This window comes from Pistacia vera, unplaced genomic scaffold, assembly GCF_008641045.1.
Source record: "Pistacia vera cultivar Batoury unplaced genomic scaffold, PisVer_v2 Contig1120, whole genome shotgun sequence".
NCBI classification, from domain to species: domain Eukaryota; kingdom Viridiplantae; phylum Streptophyta; class Magnoliopsida; order Sapindales; family Anacardiaceae; genus Pistacia; species Pistacia vera.
In genome coordinates, this window is record NW_022195161.1 from 70,425 (window position 1) to 82,826 (window position 12,402).

Here is a 12,402-nt window from a genome sequence, read left to right on the forward strand (position 1 = left end):
GTGGTTCTAAAGTCGTCCTCGTAATCGTCGTCCTCTCCAACTTCATCTCAAGCTAGGCGGGATCATCAACTGCCGTCGAAAGCGAAACAGACACACATCAGACGTTGGGCGCATTTCGACAAGTTTTACGAGACGAAAATGCGTTCATCGAAAAGCAGAATGCATATATTGTGCAAATTTTTATAGCTGATTCAGGTAATGGTACTAGTACTTTAAAAAGACATGCTATAAACATATTAATCACATGAAATAGAGAAAGCAATCAAACTCAATAACTAATATGGGTACTACTTGGCGTTATATTCTGATGTATATATTGGAACAGTTAGCTTTATATATTGCTGCATTCTGATCAACCTATTAATATGGCAGAAGATAATATTTTGAAAGATTTGTTCAAAATTCATTTTTTCCAGGATTTAAAGTTATTCTAAAATTGCAACCAAAATGATTTAATAAAATTGTTTAAAAAAATGAAATTAGAATTAAAAAAATATTTCATACTTGTCATATTAGTGTGGCTTTAACTGCTGATATTTGGAGTGGTAGAGCTAAACACGATTATATTTGTGTGACTATCACTTATTTTGATAATGATTTAAATTAAATAAATCTTTATTAGGATTTAGATTAATGGATGTGATCATAGTGGTTTAGAAATCTATAATAAAATTATTGAAGTTTTAGAAGATTATGATATATTGATAAAGTGATAAGTATAACTTTAGATAATGCCATTTCTAATATAAACAGCGAATTTTTTCAAAATATATCTTTTATATAAATTTGAAGTTTTTTCACCAACGTTGTGCAGTCTGTTATTAATTTAATTGTGAAAGTGGTATGAACACAATTAAAAAAATATTGATAGAATAGGGAATCTTTAGCTTGGATTACTAGTAGTAATAAAAGAAATGCTGAATTTCAAGAAACTTGTATAAAATCAAATATGTCTCCTAGAACTTTTGCATTAGATATGCTGTTAGATGGAATAGTACTTATTTATGCTTGATCATGTTTACCTATCTAATATCAATTAGTTATTTTGTAGCAAATATAGAGGTCCTCACATTGGGAAAATGATTGGAAGATAGCTAAAGTATTTCATTCTTTTCTCAAATTTTTTTACCAAGCCACTTTACACTTTCGGTGTGTATTATCCTACTATCCATTGGTAATACATGCAATTATAAAAATTTCCGAGTTATTTACAAAAAACAAAGATGATGAATTTTTCATGCACCAATAAAGGCAATGAAAATTTTTTTTTTGAAATATTGGAAACCTTCCTTTTCTTATTGTTTTAGGTGCTATATTTTATCCTAGAATTAATTAGCACGTTTAGAAAATGGTCTTGACAATTTTAATTGAAAATTTACAAACGAATCATATGTCAATCAATAGGAGAGGTAAAAAATAGTCCTTTTCGAAGTATATTTCCATATGAAAACAGTATGGGAACCCGCATCGCAAGAGGCAATTCCAGAGAAGCTGTAGCAGAAGAACAAATGAAGACTTATTCTCTTGAATGCACTGATACGAGAGGACCCAGTCCGAAGCACAGCCTCCTCTTCAGAAGCACCCACCCACCAACAACAACAACACATATATGCTGTCCAGTCGCAGAGTAATGAACTTCACACATATTTGGCAACCCCCGAATGTTTTCAACAGTCACTTTGATCTCTTAGAGTATTGGGAGAGCCAGAAAATGTATTTTCCGGTATTATCAAGACTTGCCTTGGATGTTTTCCGCTGTTTTCTGTCTCAACCGTCTCATCCACAAACATTTAGTACAAGTGGAAGGATTTTAAATGAAGAGGACTAACCTTGCTCCAAAAATGATTGAAGTCCTCACCATGTCTTTCGAGATGGGAACGATCCGCCAAGATCAATACGATGGTTATGACAATGCTTTAGTAGAATCATTTCCATTTTGTAATATAGATGATACAGATAGGGAGGTCCTAGTGAACCACCCCAATTTATGTTTTGTAAATGTATTTGTACTATTGTCAATTATTGCACCTTTTTTCTTTACCCAAGTTTTTCTCTCATTGGGTTTTTTCTTGGTGAGGTTTTTTAACGAGGCCATAATTGTTGTAATTTTCTTATTTTATTTTTTGATAATGAAATAAGTCACTTTTTCTTATATACAATTTATTGTATTAAATTGAAATAATATTTGAAATGTTAACAAAAAAAAAATTGAATGAATTGAATTATTGAATTGAAAAGTAACTAAAAACTTATATCTTATAATTATTTCATTTGAAAGTTAAATTAAAAAAACCACAAAAAAAAAAACAAATCGGGCTAACCCGCCCTGGACCGTGCCTAACCCGCGGGTTAGGCTGGTGGGCCGGGCTGGCCAGCCCTCTCCTAAATTGGCGTGCGGGTTGAGCCCAGCCCGCCAAAGCATGTACCCGGGCCGGCCGGGCCGTTCTATTTTACCACCTTTAGTTGTTAGTGACGTTCCTAAATGAATGCTTTAACTTCGTAATGGTGATTTTATCTTTTCTTCTCTTTCATCTGACTTACAATGGCTATTATAATGGTAACGAGTGCTTAAAATTCGTTATTGTACCATAAAATGTGGTTTGATTTTATTTTTCTTCTCTTTCATCTGACATGATCATTTTTTTCCGTAAAACTTTTGCTTAATAGCTATTTCACTCGTGTATAACCCTCATAGTCGACCTCATTCGCCATTGGAATACATTCTAGTTTCTACCACTCTCGTTCGTATACGACGACTCACTTACTGACTCTAACACTTATTTTGTGCCTATTTCGACGGAGATTGTTAATTTTAGTGACTTTTGGCGAGGCGTATCCCAAACACCCCAATGTAGGGTGTTTAGAACATTAGAAACCCTAACCGAATCGGATCCGAACCAGCTTTTCCTTAAAATACAACATAACTGAATTTCCAATTTTAAAAAAAAATAAAAATAAAAAAGTAACAATTTTCCTTAAAATTTAAAAAGTAAACAAATTGAAAAGTCCCAAATCCTTACAATTAAAGAAAAACAAAACCTCAATCCTGGTTTTAGGTAAATAAAATAAAAAAAAGTTAGGATTTTTGTGCAAAATTTTTGAAACTTAGAATTAAAAAAAATAAAAAAGATAGTAAACCCAGTTTATACAAAATCCCCAAACTAATTTTAACCCTAAACGCAAAACAGTCTCCACTCCCGTCGCATCTTCTTCTACATTTCCTCTAAAGTCAGACTTCTCCCAGGTGTCCCTGCAACACCTCTCCACTGATTAGATCTCCCTCTCTCTCTCTCACTTACCACCAACGAGTGGCCTAAAGACTCCATACCCAAACAATCTATCACGCATCACACTCTCCACTCTCCAGGAACTTTGTTTAACGGCTGAAACCCAGCGCTGTCGCGCCACGACGACGGCAACACCATCTAAACTCAACCCATAACACACTTTTCGATTTAGGTAAGGATTCGTTTCTTGTCTTTTTCAATTTGACGTCGTCCGGTGTATATTGTTATGTTTTGTTACTGATTTTGTTTTCATCGTGTGGAATAAGCCCTTCTCTCTTTTGTAAATCAATATTGTTTATGTATTGTTTCTCTTGATTTTCGTTACATTACTGACTTTCATCTCCTGTACCTGATACATGAAAGATGTTACTCGCCTCCCTGAAAATGCTCTGGGTTCCTGAATGGCTGCTAAAAATCATTTGATTTTGGCAAACATAATGAAGGGACATCCAGCATCTTGTATCAGGGCCTACTCACGAGAGTAGCTCACTGATTTCCTAACGAAGCCAATAAATAAATCCAGCTTTAGTGTTTCGCAACCTAAGTGATTTGGCCTTGAATTGTACTTGTTACTTGTGAACCATCTTTAGCAAGGGATCGAGGTTTTTAACTATTTCTGACTTTCTTTCTGATAATAATTTTAAAAAGCACCGAAATTATGAAAGAAATTTTAAGCCAAGGAATGGAGCATAATGATGGAAAAAGGCGACTGATTTGGTAATGTGAGATGGGTTTTTCCTTTATCATAAAAAAGATAACCAATGGTGGGTACTCATTGTTGATAGCATAATTGACCAGTTGAACGTGTTGATTTGATGCCTTATACATTCATTACCACAAAAATTTGATGTATAAGGCATCAAATTTGTCAATGTAGGGAGATTGATTTTGAATGAATAGGCATCAAATGTTATCATTAGAGTGGATTTGTTGTTGTAATGTAGTGTTTGTTGAGTTGCTCTTGAAACTTCTTTTCCCGCCTCAAAATCTGCTAGGCTCTATTCACCCTTAACTTTAGAACACAAGCGTCAGAAAAAGCTACTTCTATCAATGATAATTGTGCTTATTGACTGATCTGCTCGACCCACCATATTTTAATATCCTTTAATAACCACAATCCTTTGAGCCATGATCTTAATATCTACATTAGTCACAAAGTATTCTTTGCATGGATAGAACCAGATCGGGAGCGAAATGATATACCCCCAGATTGGTGCATGGCTGGAAACAATTTTGATCAGATGTTATGCAGTCGGTTTAGAGATGTCTAAGGATTGGTATTGTCATTAATGTTTACATGTAAGTTTTTTCAATTCTATTTTTTAAGTGTTTTCTTGGTTTGTGCTTGGTCCAAAATGAATTTGATTGAAAGGCAACCTCTTTGTATTTAACGGAAAACAACAATAAAACAAACTGTGTTTCTCAAGTTCTTTGTCTTTGAATATCACAACATGTATGTGTCGCTCCGATTGCCCGTAATTTTTATCTATCACTACTAGATACTGGGAAAAGAGAAACTGTCCACACTGGCATCTTTTGTACAAGAGTTTCGTTTCCTTCTTTTGTAGTATTACTTGGATTAGTTTTCAGAAGTATCATTTCATTATTTACTGAATTGACATCCTTTCTCTTGTCTTCCTTGGCTTCTCTTCATTCTCAATCTGGCAGATATTATTTTAGGTTTCACTAAATAGTGAATCCAAGCCTATTAAACACCTGAATGGTTTCTCGCTAAAACCCAACCCAAACCGCCAGGTGGCTTGTTTTTCGTTTTTTGTTTATCCTTTTTTTTTCGCACTTGCTATAATATCTGGGCATGATAAATCAAAGCAGCTCTGAACCCCCCCCCCCCCCCCTAAAACATGCTTGTAAGTAGATAGAGATTGAGATTCTGAGGCATTTTTAGTATATGTATATGTTAGAATGCTAAATTGATTCTGTGGTTCACATGACTGCTAAGCCCTACTTCTTTTGCAATCTAGGACTACAAATGGATGAATGAGGATGTTCTAGCTATTATTCTGTTAGTCCCCTGTATAGCTACGTATATCGGCTGGGCTCGCACTCTTTGGACTGCACATTGAGAGGTTTATTGTTTTCTTTCTATACTGCCAATTTGAATTTTTTACTTCGTTTTCTTTGTTTTGACTTGTGTATTGCTTTCAATATGTGGGATTATAGTAAGACTAGCTAATTTATAATTTTTTTTGCTGAGTTTTCAACAGATTAGAATGCTTGGGGGCTCTTCTGCCCTCATATTGATGTTCTCCATACGCTCTTCAAATGTTAACTAATGATCTAAGCATCCCCTTGCTGGTACGCTACTCTTCATTTCATTTCTTGCCATCCCGCATAGTATTCTGTTCTCTGGATAAAAAGAAGCACATAAATAGGGTAACCAAGTGTTATCACTTTCATGTGTGCTAATTATTTTACAATTTTGTGTTGACGAAATCCTAGATACAATGCTTTTCTTAAATTGCTCTTGATGAGCATTCTGTAGTTTGACCTAGTATCCTTTGTAGTTTAGTTTTATTATCAGCTTATTTAATACATTGGATATGCATTTCCCATGTTTCAAACTGAATGCTCCTAGATTAAGTGCTCTGCATATGTAAGTTGCCCAAGTTATGGTGCTTATTTCAAAATGTTGTATTTAGCTTTATATTCCATCACTGTCAGCCACAATTAACTTCTTATTTGTTGGATTTGGTATATTTTTTTTCCTCCCCTCGTAAGCTCAAAGATGCGAGTTTTGGCTCACTTGGGAATAAATAATAAACTAGTAAGAATCCAGTGATCTATAATAGTCTCATACTATGTGGGTCAGAACCATTGCTAACAGACAAAGGAGAAAAAGAAGAGGACGAAAAATTGGACCTTTGCTTCTAAAAGTCAAAAAAGTTTGTCAGGCAGGAAAAAATTCACAATATTTCTCATTGGGTGAGTAAAATATTTTTTACAGTATTTCGTGGATTGTTGAGGTAATTCCCTTTATCATTTTACTGTGAGCAATTTCTAATTGAAAGTTGATATTTTAATTTTTCTTTTCGGAGTTACATTTGCATGATGCTCTGAAGCTTCTGTCATACTTTAAGATTGGTTTCTAATCTGAATAATTATTCTATTCGCACTTTGAATATATAATTTTTGGCATTTGTAGTGTTCCAATTGAATAAACCGGCCTTTCTATGTAAATTAATTTATGGCCGTCATTGTTTCTTTTCCATTCTTAATTTTTTAACCCCTGCAGTCCAGCTCACAATATCTTAGTTTATCATTGACATGCTTGAAGTTTAGATGATAATCGGTGCGATTACTTGCTTTTCTACTCCATCAATTTTATTTTTGTTTGGTGCTGCAGTATATTTTGTGAACTTTGAGTAGTCTTTCTTTTATGTTGCTATTTAGTTTGTTGGTTGACTTATTGATTATGCATTGAATTGATGGTAGGAAAAAATGATAGAACTGCAAGATAAAACAGAAGCAGGGGAAAGTGAAAAAACGGAAGCTGAAATATGTGAGGAAGTACTAGGTAAAGCTTCCGGATTTAACCAAAATTTTGCATTTTCACAGATTGAGCATCAATCCACTGTAGCAGAAGCAGAGTTAAGGTGCATTGTGCAACAACAAGAAAATAAGATTAAACAGTTGGAGGACCAGCTTATCTTATTTGATCAACAAAAAGAGAAAATAAAAAGCCTTGAACATCAACAATTTGTCATGTTGGAGATGATGAAGCAGCTAACTATAGCCCTTGAACTATAGCAATCTGATAAAGCTCCAACTCGACAGCCATTGCCATCTCCAACTGATGAAGACTCGTTCTCATCAGTTACAGCTATTTCAAATACCGCAACTGGTGACACTTGACATGCTAACGGTATTGATGGTTATTTTTTTGTTGTATGGGCAGTAGATATTTTTACATGGGGGTAGAACCATCTTTTTAGGATTGTTTGCATATATGTGTTAGATGGTGTACATGGGGTGGGCATTTTTTTTGTTAGTTATGCACAGATAGATAGGTAGAAAAAGGAAAATGTGGGTGCATGCTGTTCTTTTGGGTTATGCACATGTGATAGTGTATTTTGGATTTTTATTGCTCATCATATATATATTGTTCATGTTGAATGTATAATGTAGGTCAATACGAAATGCTCTAAAAAAAAAATACATTCTGCAGCTAATTTTTTAGTAGCAAAAAGTCATTTAGCATAATTGCATTCCGCTGGAGGTCAATATGAAATGCTCTAAAAAAAACATTCTACAACTAATGATTTAGTAGTAAAAAGTAATTTAGTATAATTGCTTCCATATTCAACGTCTAAAAAATAGTCGTGCAAAACCTTTTGGATTTTACATTCAGCGTCTAAAATAATTACAATTAACCACTAAATTTTAGTCACCAAACGATAAATTCGTTCACTAATAAAATAGTCGCGAAAACTTATTGGATTTCACATTCAGCGTCTAAAATGACTATAATTAACTCTTAAATTTTGGTCATCAAAAGATACATTCGGTTACTAATAAAAATATTCCCAAAAACCTATTGGATTGTACATTCAGCGTTTAAAATGACTATAATTAACTACTAAATTCTGGTCACTAAAAGATACATTCGGCTACTAATAAAATAGTAGCGAAAACCTATTGGATTCCACATTCAGCATCTAAAATGATTATAATTAACTACTAAATTTTGGTCATTAAAAGATACATTCGGTCACTAATAAAATAGTTGTGAAAACCGTTTGGATTCTACATTCAGCGTCTAAAAGTATTACAATTAACCACTAAATTTTGGTCACCAGAAGATATATTCGTCGACTAATAAAATAGTTGCGAAAATCTTTTACGAAATTACCCTTACACCTTTGGCGTCTAATTTTTGTGGGATTCGCAACAAATTATTAGACACTAAAACGTATATTTTGCAATTAATTGATTAGTCGTTATACAATTTTAACAAATTACCCTTAAACTTTTAGCGTCTAAGTTGGGGGACTAATTTGACTAGCATTTAGCGACTATTTTGCTAGTCGCAAAAAAAAAAAACTTTTCGCGTCTAAACCAAAATTTAGGCGCGCTATGAATCTGCGACCAACTTACTGCAACTAAGGGGCGACTACCAAATTTAGACGCTAAAAATGGCTTAGCGTCTAAATGTGACTTTCTGCGTCCAATTTTGCTAGACGTAGAGTGCCAATTTTCTTGTAGTGATATATGTGTCTAAACGTTGCTTTTCAATATTTGCACTATATAAAAACAAACAATTAAATATTTATAATCAAATATTAGAAAATAACAAAAACAAATGTATATTCAGATAACAGACACGCAGAGTTTTTAAACAACGAAACAAAGGTCTCCTAAATAATAAGAGATATTAATAAATTGTATGGACCAAAAATGGTTTCCCTTTCTCATTTGATTGTGTGTCATGTTTGCTCCATTGTTTTTTTGGTAGGTGGGCCTCATTAATTTGGATCGAACTGTAATTAACAAAAATTTGAAGAAGTATGAATTTATTAATCTAGAACTAAATCTNCCAAAAGCCTTCCTTACTAATTTTAAAGTTTACAAAAATCCTTGTCATTTTTCTAACAGACCATAGAAACTTTGTATAGGATACAAGACGATCAAATGGTCAGTTGACTGTGTTTATCGGTATGGGTTGGGGCTATTCTTTTTTAATGTCCTTCTTGCTTGGTAAAAAAAAAAAAAAAAAAAATTTAGAGATAGATTAACGAACTTTATTACTTTCTTTGGCTGCAGATAGGAAATCAATGCCATTGAATGACCAAAGTTGCTGTAGCTGATTCTTCTTAATCAGGAGGTCTCCCTTAATCATACAGTTTCATGTAAGTGCTTACAGTAATATTAGAGTTTGAGATAGAGAATTAACGGTTAAACCATGGAATGCCTGAAGATTGAGCTGGAGATTGTCTGAATAGACTTCATGGGTTGCTCCAGAACAACTACATATAGCATGATGATAGAGCATAATACGGTTTATAGGATCTGAAATTCATTTTTCTACTGATAAATGAAGTTACTTGATACAAGATTATCTGGGAATGTCTGGTGCAGTAGTCAAAATTAATGAAATGCGATCTTCGAAATTGTTACTGGAGTGGTGCTGCAATAAATTTTACACTGAAATTCCATCGACTAGCCAATACAATATGGTATTCGCATGTTATACACAGCAATTTTAGGTCCTTAAAAAGTATTGTAATAGTTGTCATTTGGCGAGTGAACTTACCGTTGATCTTTGGAGAGCACTGGTGAAGGAGAATGCAAGGAATAAAGACACTTGGCTATTATTTCTAGTTGATGTGTACTGTGATGATAATAATGTTGCATTCTCATTCAGAAGATGCATCCTCTCGGCCTCCGGGTTTTGCTTGTCTTGGTGTGAAAAAAGGGCCAGCAACCAGATGAAAATTTGCTCTCAGCTTGCCTGTATAAAGTAGTAGATACACGAAATGAATTAGTAGATGAAAATTTGTACATTTCATTGAACTTCAGTAGAGGTTTATGAATGTTTCGAGACTCCGAGGGAGATTTCAGGTGAATGTTCTAACCAATAAAGTTGTATTTGAGTCAAATCATAGATTTGATAAACGGAAATTTTCTTTCTAATAATTTAACAGATACCTGTTTGTCCTACTGTTGTGTTTACTGCTTGTGCTACTGTTGCTGCTGCTGAAATGTTTGACAACAGTCGGTTTATTCTCTCCTGCCACAAATCTCTTTCTGATCCACTGCTCTTTATCAGGTTGATTCTCAGATATGTCAAGTGATGACCTTGGAGAAACCTTGGCCCGATTTCTGACGTTTGCTTTCTTTTTCGAACAAAAAGATATTGGAAAGAACATCTTGATTAAGAATGTTTCCTTCTCCATGCTTTCACTCCTCAAAATCTCAGCCGACTTGATGCTCCTTTTCTTGTTCTTCTTCTGCAGTTTCTTGGTTTCGCCTTCATTCTCAAAACAGCAACTTCTCTCATCAATCACTGTCTCATGCTTGACCTCTTGCTGTGTTTGTTGCTCGTCGACAATATCTTTCAATGAGAGTTCATAACTCCACTCGGGCATGTTATGAATCATCTCCATCAGCTCCTTTCTGCCTTCTGCAATTGCCTGCGACCGTATCCGCGGTGACAGATTACTGTATTGATGGTTGCAGGGAAGCAAAGGAGAAGATTCATATGCACTGATTTTCGAACCATTTGCCTTCCACAAAGGCGGGGAGTAAGCGCCAATTCCATCACCAACCTGTTCTTCGAAGTGAAACTCATTTCTATTATGCTCAGAACATGAACTTTTACCTGCACCCCAGAAGTCAAAATCAATACTTCCTTTACTTTGACGCTTGCTATGCATCTTGCAGGTTGAGATTGAAAGAACAAACTCGTTTCGCCGTCGCCGGCGGTCAAGCTTGGTTTAGAGAAGAAGTGAATGAATAGAGAAGAAGTGAATGAAGGGAGAAGTAACAAGAGCAAAGTTGTGACAAATGTGTTTAAGAGGGCAACATTTTCATGGAAGAGTGAAGTCTAGCCATTGTTTATTGGTTGGAACTCAAAAGTCATTGCCGTCTTGGATGGGAGGACAAGGGCTTAGTCCAATTTTCTTCACCTGTCTCCATCACAGGTTTTCATTTAGACAAATTGCAACCACCGGTTCCTGCATTTGATTTTGAATCTAATACTTTGTTTTGTCCACGCATTTCGTCATTTTACATTAAAATTTTTCCTCTTAAAAATCTTTTAAATTGGGTGTTCGTATTTAAACATATTAACTTAGAAAATTTATGAGATTTGGAATTTTTTATTGTCATGCTGATGTGATAAGACTGCCCAAATGAAAATTAACTATACATTGCATATATGTAATAGTATTCATCGACCACGTCCATATAACGATGTAGTGAAACTGTTATATGTAAGTTTTTTTCTCGTTGAATAAAGATATATAAATAGAATAGGTTGAAAATGAGTTACAGTTGTTGAAAAGTTGGAAATTTTGGTGAAATTCTCTTAACTGGACTTTGGCGTAAGTAAAGAGGAGGTGATTAAATTTGACTAAGGGAATTTGCTTAACCATTACACAATATCCAGATGCTAGGGGCCAAAATTTAAAGGTCCCAATCGTTACCAAAGCACACATATATTTGTCTTATGAGAGTAAACTTGGGTGAAGGGTACTTTGACTAATATTTGTTGTTTGTCCATTTGGGGAATAGTGAAGTTTCAAATGGGTCATAATTTTGGACCAATGATATGTCTTGATTGTTGGTATTTTGTCACTCTCTATGAGCTCGGGGTGATAATTACTTTAAATATAGGTTTATTTCATTTTCTCCAATATCAAACACGCTATTATATATTACTTTTAATAACATAAACCCTTGAAAAATATTAAACCCCACTAAAAAAAAAAAAAAAAAAGATATTTAATACTTTTCAATAAGGTACGCCTTATAGTAAGTGATCTTATCCTTGTAGGAGAAAGATGAAAATATTACGGACCCAAGATGGTTTTAAAATAAACATATCAGCTACAAATAAATGTTCATCCACATGCTATTCAAGGGTTGGTATCAATGATCAATCAATCAATCCTATAATTTAGCAGCAGATTCCAACTTTAGAAAGGTTTGATTTTTTGTTCCCGTGTCTTCTAGATTGTCTCTTCAGGAAAGTATGTGTTGACCAATCTATTTGTTCATTAACCATTTCTTACTTACTAATCCATCACGCTTATAGAGTCATTACAAGAAAAATGGCTTTCAGCGTCTAGCAAAATTAGATGTATAGTAAAATTTAGGCATTAAAAGTCTTGCGCGTCAAAATTTTGTAATCGCCACGTAGTTGTAAAATTGTTGTCGCAGAAAGTATGGGCATCTAAAAAGTAGGTTAGGCACGGAATTTTTTTTTTTTTTTTTGACAACTAGCAAATTAGTCGCTAATTGCTAGTTGAAATAGTCATCCAGCTTAGACGTTAAATGTGCAAGGGTAATTTGGTAAAATTATATCGTGACTAATCAATTAGTTGCAAAATGTACCTTTTAGTTGTTGCGAATGCCACAAAAATTAGACGCTGAA

At 34.2% G+C, this 12,402-nt stretch overlaps 1 protein-coding gene across 1 annotated transcript; it reads right to left on the bottom strand.

Annotated features, from left to right (window-relative positions):
* Positions 1-9,661: 9,661 nt before the first annotated feature.
* Positions 9,662-10,681, bottom strand: LOC116142002. The gene is made up of 2 exons (XM_031427459.1): positions 9,979-10,681; positions 9,662-9,756 (listed from the first exon to the last, which is right to left on the bottom strand). The coding sequence occupies exons 1-2, from the start codon at positions 10,679-10,681 to the stop codon at positions 9,662-9,664; spliced, it is 798 nt and encodes a 265-aa protein (XP_031283319.1).
* Positions 10,682-12,402: the final 1,721 nt, after the last annotated feature.